Source organism: Onychomys torridus, chromosome 11 (assembly GCF_903995425.1).
Source record: "Onychomys torridus chromosome 11, mOncTor1.1, whole genome shotgun sequence".
Taxonomy (NCBI): Eukaryota; Metazoa; Chordata; class Mammalia; order Rodentia; family Cricetidae; genus Onychomys; species Onychomys torridus.
The window spans coordinates 22,185,163-22,193,550 of NC_050453.1; the positions used below are offsets into that span (position 1 = coordinate 22,185,163).

General features: G+C 49.0%; 1 protein-coding gene across 1 annotated transcript; it reads left to right on the top strand.

Moving 5' to 3' along the window:
- The first annotated feature begins 5,107 nt into the window (after window positions 1–5,107).
- On the top strand, window positions 5,108–7,154 carry Dusp23 (dual specificity phosphatase 23). The gene is made up of 2 exons (XM_036202384.1): window positions 5,108–5,498; window positions 6,324–7,154. Exons 1-2 carry the CDS (start codon window positions 5,232–5,234, stop codon window positions 6,507–6,509), a joined length of 453 nt encoding a protein of 150 aa, XP_036058277.1. The 5' UTR covers window positions 5,108–5,231; the 3' UTR covers window positions 6,510–7,154.
- The last annotated feature ends 1,234 nt before the right edge of the window (window positions 7,155–8,388 follow it).

Sequence of the window (8,388 nt, forward strand, 5' to 3'; positions counted from 1 at the left end):
CACACACACACACACACACACACACACACACACACACACACACACACACACAAACAACTCTAGTTGGTTAATCTACATGTAGTTCCCCAGATATGGAAATTTTGCATTAACCTCTCACAAAACCTCATAACACAATTGTTCTTAGTGTTATCTTTCTCTTCTATTCTTATTTTTGTTCTTGTATTTATTGGAAATTCATTTTCTTCTTTCCTTCAAACAATACTTTCATCTATAGTAACTATCTGTTGCTACATAACAAATCCCCCCAATTCTTGATTAGTTAAACAGTAAGTATGAGTTAACTCAGTTTCTCTATAAGAAGTTCAGGATAGGCTTGGCTAGATGGTTCTGAGCCAGGTACTCCATGAGATTACAATCGAGATGTTGTACAAGCCACCTGAAGTCCTGACCGGGGCTTGGGGGGTGGGGGGCACTTCTTGAATAGTTTACTCACCAGCTTGAGGACCAGTCAGAGGCTTCTGGTCCTCCTCACAGAGATCTCCCCACATCTTTACAACATGGCAGCTCACCTCTCCACAAGATTTCCCATGACAAATCTCCTTCCTGAGGAAGAATAAGGAAAAAAGACAATTTGTGTGTGTGTGTGTGTGTGTGTGTGTGTGTGTGTGTGTGTGTGTGTGTGTGGCAAAACCTAGAAAGTTACATACTACCATTTCAACAATAGCCTACAGGCTACAAAAGCCAGCCCTAGCATTGTAGAAAAGAAAACTACACAAGATATGAGATTCCTGTTGGAGACATTGTGGAGGTTATCTTCCACACAGCCTCTTCTTCATGGGTCCAATTTCCAGATCTTTGGGTCCTGGAATAAAGTTTGTTAACACAAAGGAAACTCAGAACATTTCAGACACAGACTCTCTAGTTCAAGTGATCCTCTGCTTTGATTGGACATGGGGACCTGGCTGGAGGAAGCAAGCGTCTGAGCCTACCTTCACCCTCTAGAGCCTTGTGGGGGTTTCAACGAGAATGGTTCCATAGGCTCCTATGTTTGAACACTTGGTAGAACTGTTTGGGAAGGATTAGGAGGTGCAGCCTTATTGGAGGAGGTGTGTCACTGAGGGAAGGCTTTGGGTTTCAAAGGCCCATGCCATTCCCAGTCTCCCCCAGTCTTTCCCTCCCCCTCTCCTTCTCTCTCTCTCTCTCTCTCTCTCTCTCTCTCTTTCTCTCTCTCCACCTCACACTTGTGGATTGAGATGTGAGCTCTCACTCCAGTGCAGTGCCTGTCTGTTGCCATGCTTCCCACCATAGTAGTCATGAACTCTGTCCCTCTGGAACAACTGTAAGCCCCAAATTAAACATTTTATTTTATGTTACCTTTGTCATGATGTCTTAGCATAGCAATACAAAAGTCACTAAGACATGCACACACATACACACATACACACACATACACACACACACACACACACACACATACACACACATACGAATTAAGTCAAAACATCACTATCGACTAGAGGAGGGGTAGTTAGGATATGCTATAAAGCAGTCCACTGAGCTTATGAAAGGACAGAAAACAAAATGGAAAAGGAACAGCCTGTCTTTAGAAACGTCTAGTGGTTCCAATTCAGGCTTCTCCCCTCCCCACCCACCCCCGACTTCTTTCATGCTTGTTATTTTCATTGCACAATTAGCTTTTGACTATATATTATCTGATTGTCAGATAATGACAATTGCTTTGATGAGCAGTTTAGTACTTTATTACATATTCTGGGAATAATTATATCTGTGTCTAAATCCCCCCAAGTATGTCATAAATTCCTTAAAGTAGGAGAAATTACTAAAGCTTATTGCTCCCCAAAAACATGTCCCTCAGCACATACATACCCACATACTACCAATACACCAGCAAATAATAGGGACCACGCCCATAAAGACCAAGAAATATGGCCCTTTTACAAAAATAGGAATTAAACAGAGAATCGCTTTCTTAAAGGGACAGACAGGAAAGGGGGGTCTGCAAGGTGGAGACCCATCTTACAAAAGAGGAAGATGTGAGGGTGACAGAGGGTGGACATGATCTCAGTGCTCTGTATGAAACTGTCAAAAAGAGACATTCAAAAAAAAAAATAAATAAATTAAGCCTCTCAGGAAAATAAAAGCATAAGCTCAACAAATCACCAAATTAATATGGAAAATGCTCGTATCTACTTTAATTGGTGGTTTGTGAATATATACATGTGTAAAAGCTCACTGGAGTGCGTATACATGGCATGTTTTAGTGTGTGAATTATACTGCAATAAAAAGATGAATTTTTAAAAGAAGTTGCACATAATATCCAACACAGTCCCCACAAAATTAAAGAATCTACAACACTCTGGAGACTCAGTGTCTTGGTGTAGGTCTTGTGATGAATTCTGCTTATTTTTCCCATCCATTTACTTAACATTTTGAACACCATGTTCAGGCGCCAATTAAAATGAGAAGATTCAACAAATCGGTCTTGGTTCCAATGAAAACAGGACACCAGGGTTCAACAAACTCCACAGTGGGAGATGAAGGGTACACAGAGCCTAAACCCTCCTGAGGCCCAGATAACCCTAAACAGAGTGAAGGATTCTGATGGTGTTGTGTAAAGGGCTGACATGGTTAGTTAGTGTCAGGAAGCCTATCCAGAACTCCAAGAGAGGCTTTTCTTACAGAAACACTTGGCCAAAACAGAAAATGAAATGAGACCCTTGGTTGGGACAGAACTGAGACAAGGGCCCTGGACCCTTCCCTCCCTGGAAGGAGAAACAGATGAGCAGACAAAAGAGAGGAAGTCCTTAGTGTCTTTCCATAGGGAAACCTGGGTAGGAACGGCGAATGTGCTTTTAGCCTCACAAAGACCCACAAGAGAGAGCACACTGCCAGCAGTTCGGGGGCTCCGGAGATGGAGAATCTGTCTCCCCAGAAACTCTTTTCCCACTGGAGAAGACGGGCTTGGAGCTCCATTGCAAGCAGATAAAGGATGGGCACAGAGGGACAAGGAGACGTGTGGGAAGTCCTTCCCTGGCAAGAGGAGGGAACCATGGGAGAGAGAAGGCAAAGGACTCCAGAAGCGATGAGCTCGCCGGGACAGTGGCTGGAAATGTTACTTCCAGGGGCAGCACAGCCCCATACCCTGAAGAACCTCAACTGAGAGGAGCTGAGTGGGATGACCTGTGGCTCAGAAGTAAAACTGGGCAGCTAGGAAGACAGAGAACTCTGGGGGCAGTGGTGGTACAAGCCAAGAAGTCTTTCACTGGGACGCCAATGGAAGGGGAGATCCGGCGGCTCCTGAACCACGAGAGAGCAGGTGTCTGCATAGGCTGTCCTCCTTGGGGAGGGAGAAATCCTTACACTTTGCTGAAGCCATGGGGTAACTCTGTGTGTTAGGGGTAGGGGACCAGAGGTGTCACGGGCAGGAATAAAGATGTCTGTCCCTCCCTCAGGCTGTCCAGTTGCTAAAACAATGGACTCCAAGATACCAGGAGTCTCAAGCTGGGGAAGGGAAAAGCTGGGAGCCTGATGTCTGCTAGATGGGGAACTTCCCTCCCAGAAAGATTTCACAAGTTCTGACAACCTGTCTCCTTGTATGAGAGACTAAAGCAGGCTATGGTGATGGGCAGGACCACACCTTGACCAGGAATGCTCAGTTATGCATAACTCGAACTCTATACTTAAACCTAAACCTCATGCCAGGACCCCAAAGGTAGACTTGGGGCTGGGGACCGGACCTCTTTTTTCCTCTTACTAATGTAGCTCATTCAATAAGCCTCCCCCTGCTTTCTCTGTCACTGTTTATGTAATTGGCCCATTGAGGACAAGTAGCCATGCCTGGCTTGTTAGGGATGCCCAGGCCCAGATTCTCACCCCAATGACTCTAGTAACAAAGCAGGAAGTGCATCTTCATGGCCAGGTGCTGTGGGCTTAGCTCAGTGTGTCCTTGGCCAAGTTAACCAACCTCTCTAGGCCTCTGGTTACTGGTGTACCAAAAGGATACAAAAATACCGTCCACATTTGGTTATGTGAGAAAGGATACAACACAGACAGGGGCTGGAACAGGGTTGACAGTTCCCACAACTACCGGTAGTCAGATTCAAAGGACAACACACATTGCTCTGAGCCTGGGTGAGATACTGTTCAAGATAGAGGTCTGCTCACACACCCCAAGAATAACACTGATAAACTCTCGTCTGACCCAGGCTAGAGGGACTGGGGGAGCGGGACCTTGAATAAGCAGCTGTCTGAACTGTGAATACAACTAAGAAAACACCCAGGGCTTTAAGCAAGGCGGTGTTTGGAAAGGTGTGAGGGCGGATGTCTGACGAGAAGGGCAGTTCCTGTGTGACTGTAGGAAAGTGTTGTGCTAGCGAAGAGTCTAGAGAACCTTCACCTCCTGGAGGCCTCAGCTTTCTCATAGCTGAAATGGGGTTGCTTTGATCTATGGTGTGACAATTCATTAACATATTAAAATGCTTGCACAAGTACATATCACAAAGCAAATGCTCAATTATTGTTAGCTCTTCGGTGGTTGACTGTAATTACTATATTACCCTGAGTGCCACTTCAAGGTGCCACATGTCGGCCCCCACCCCCCCCCCGCCACGCCCTTTTTTAACAGTCCCAGCAATAGCAAAATGAAAACAACTGCCTGGGACATAGTAATTCCCTCTTACTAGAAAAACTCAAGAAGGCACCAACAATGACTGCTTGGTCATTAGAGAGATTACCCACCCACACCTGCGCGTCCAGGCGGGAGTGGGTTTTTTTCACCCATTTAATCCCTTGCGCATAAACGGTGAAGGCAAGATTTAGGCCCTTAAGGGAGATAGGGGCAACTGGCCCGCGGTGCAGTAACTACAACACACCACCAGGGAGCAGCAGAGCCCAGCCCTAGGCTGTTTTATCCACTGGAGCAATTAATTTGTCCCAGGTTTCCTTAGTTTCATTCGCTCCCAGCTGCAATAATCGCGCTTGTTGTTGATTATCCAACCTATCAACGAGGGTCCTGCTCCGGATCGGCGGGACCGGCAGAGCTTCTCTGCTCGTCCAGGAGCCGTCTTAGCCCCGCCCCTGCTCTTCAGCCAACCCTGGGTGGAGAGGAGCGTCACAGGGGCGGGCCCGAGAGACCACGTGGCCGGCTAGGGCAAGTGCGGAGCAGGGACAGAAGCTAGCCCCAGGGGGTGACAGGTTGCGGGGGCGGAATAGGAAAGGCCAGCCTCACCCTGAGTGCCCTCCCCCCGCGATGGGCGTGCAGCCTCCCAACTTCTCCTGGGTGCTCCCGGGCCGACTGGCCGGGTTGGCGCTGCCGCGGCTCCCCGCGCACTACCAGTTCCTGCTGGACCTGGGCGTGCGACACCTGGTGTCCCTGACGGAGCGCGGACCCCCTCACAGCGACAGCTGTCCGGGCCTCACGCTGCACCGACTGCGCATCCCTGACTTTTGCCCGCCGGCCCCGGAACAGATCGACCAATTTGTGAAGATCGTGGACGACGCCAACGCCCGGGGAGAGGTCAGCGAGCGGGAGCCAAAGCAAAAGGGCGGGGCCTGGGAGGAAATGAGTGGGCGGGGCCGGGCGGGAGGGTGGGTGGAGTCGGAAAGGAGCGGGAGAGGCCGTGGGGAGGGGCGATGTGGGGAGGGGAGGGGCCAGGTGGGACCGGGCGGGGCTGGAGCTAGATGGACCCTCCCACCCACGGACCAGAGTCAGCTATGCTGCTAGAAGAGGCGGAAGGTGATTCCAAGAAGGCTGGAGAGAGTACGGTCAAGCGAAATACTTCCAGGAGTCCGGGCAGCGCCGAAGCCAGGTGGAAGTGATTCAAAACCCATTTTCTAGAGCTCCATATGTCATGGAGACACACTTGTAATTTTAAAGTTTACTAGCAGCTACGTTTTTTAAAAAGATAAAAAGAAGCAGGTAGAGTTGATTTTGCTACTAATCCGGCAAGTCAAAAATATTATTTCAACGTAGAATCAATAGGAAATAAATTATTAATGGGGCATTTCCAGTCTTTTTCGGGCCACATCTTCAGAGCCTGGTAAATATTTTATGCCCAATCTCAGTTTGGACTGACACATTTCAGGTAAAATACCACCACAGGCGGCGGGTGTTCTGTACTGGAGAGCAAAGGTAGAGGGGCAAGCTGAGAGCCCAGCTTGAGAACGGGCGGGCCACTTCAGAGGCCTCCTAGTCACCAGAAGCAAGGACAGTCCTCAGCAGCTTTGATGTCGCTTGTCCTCTGAGGTCCTGTGATCTGTGGGAAGAACAGCACCTTTCCGTGGGGTCAGGAGGCTGTCGGGGAGGGCATTGGACTCCACTCCATCAGTTTCCTCTTCGCAGGCTGTCGGAGTGCACTGTGCCCTGGGCTTTGGCCGCACTGGCACCATGCTGGCCTGCTACCTGGTGAAGGAGCAGGGCTTGGCGGCAGGAGACGCCATTGCTGAGATTCGGCGCCTACGGCCAGGATCCATTGAGACCTATGAACAAGAGAAAGCTGTCTTCCAGTTCTACCAGAGAACAAAATAAGGGACTTGACAGCTCCCCCACTCTCCTGCTGCATATGGAAATGTGGCCAGGGAGGACGGAGGTACCACATCCTTCAGTCCCCTTTGGCTCCTATTGGACAGAAGTACTTTCCCCAAAGCCACAACCTCATTGACAGAATGGCGGCGACCCCATGAATATGAGTTAATAACTAATAAGAACTCATTTGCACTGCATAGCATTTACACAGCACTCCCAATACATCAATTCCACATAGCCCTGGGTCATTGAAAAGATAAGAAACGATGTCTGTTCTTTGGATGAGGTGGCTAGAGCTCAGAAAGGCCTGTGGTCACAGTTCTGGAAAATAGAAGGATGGGCCAGGACTATAACATACACTTTTGTCTCCTTGAAGATGCTGAAATTCTAGGCACTGTTCCCTGATCATATGTGATGCGGTTTCTGGAGTCCTGGTCAACGGAAGATCCATGTCTCTGGCCACCCAGCTTCCAAGCAGCCTCAGGGCTCTACACTCCCACACGAGGAGTACCCTTGTTGATGTCACCCCGCATGTGGGTTCATCTGCTCCCCTTGGGTTACCTTTGTCCCTCTCAGGGTCAGAAGACTTGGATGTCCCAGATCTCCCCCCATTTCTCTCCCTTTTTCCCCTCCCCCTCTCCACCACCCTCTCTCCCTCTGACTCTTTCCCCCCTCTTCTTCCCTCCCCCCTCTTCTTCCCTCCCCCTCTTTTCCTCTCTCCCTGCAGACCTCTTACCAGCCTCAGATGCACTCAGCTCATCTGTTATGGCATCCCCAGCCTCAGGCCAAGGAACATGGAAAGTGAGTCTTGGTGCTTATACAGAGTGAATATTAAGTAATCAAATAAATAACTATGAGGCTGTAACTCTTGGCCATGTTTCTGGGGTGTTGCTGTCTTCACCTCCCCCCTGTTGGACTCCATCCTGCCATTAACACCAACCACACTTTGGACTTTCTGAGAAGTGAGATGAATGTCATACATGAGCCCAATGGACTCTTTTAAAATGTCAGTCTGAATTCTTGCCCTGTCTTCTGCCATAATAGGCTGAACTGAACTAAGGGAGAATTCATCCTGAGATGGACATGGAGTGCCTGTGTGAACTGGGTGCTGTTAGAGATGAAAATCACTCAGCAAAATAAGACATGATTCCTATTCTCAGGAGCCCAGGGAGATGGGCAATGACAGTCCATTCACACATGATGGATGCTAAAGGCCATCTCTACTATTCCAGGCACAGGACAGAATAGCCAAGAAGTCCCCTCAAACCTCCATCTGTTGTATTGAAGACCAGAGCTGCAGTGCCTGTACCATCTCCTCCCCAGTACTTCTTTCCCATCCTCTGCTGCCCCTAAGTAAACATTAGCCAGCTCACTCTTACACAAAAGGCTTAGTTAAGCAAGAAGTGTAAGATGCCCTCACCCAGAATCCTTTCTGTGTCTAATGTGGGAGATCCATTCCTTAACTATTTTCCTTGGATCCTATCTAGCCCTCCCAGGGGACTATATCAGCCAAAGAGAAGAAACTCAAAAATTCCAGGCATTCAGGCTGTGACAGAGAAAAAAGGAAGTTTACACTGCATGAAACCCTGGCTTTCCTCTGACTAAAAGCTCCATCCACTGCCACTCCCATGCCTGCCCGTGATGCAGACCAGACCATCTCCCAAGGGAGTGTGCATGTCTGCGGAATGTTTTCCTGAGGAGGGCATAGCCCAGGAAGAGAGCGAGAGGTGCATTCCCTCGAGTCTTTTCGGTCACTGTCAGAGCTCACCCATATGGAGAGGAAGTGGGAGGCTGAAGCTGTGCCCCAGAGTGCTGTCTCCTCACCAGCACTGATCAGCTGGGCTGTGTGGCCTGTCCCCACCCTTTCTGTGTCTGTTCCTAC

Excerpts from the sequence above, each read along its gene's own strand:
- Dusp23 (XM_036202384.1), top strand. The coding sequence starts at position 5,232 with ATGGGCGTGCAGCCTCCCAACTTCTCCTGGGTGCTCCCGGGCCGACTG. Across the intron at positions 5,499-6,323 it reads ACGCCAACGCCCGGGGAGAG|GCTGTCGGAGTGCACTGTGC; the intron begins GTCAGCGAGCGG and ends TCCTCTTCGCAG.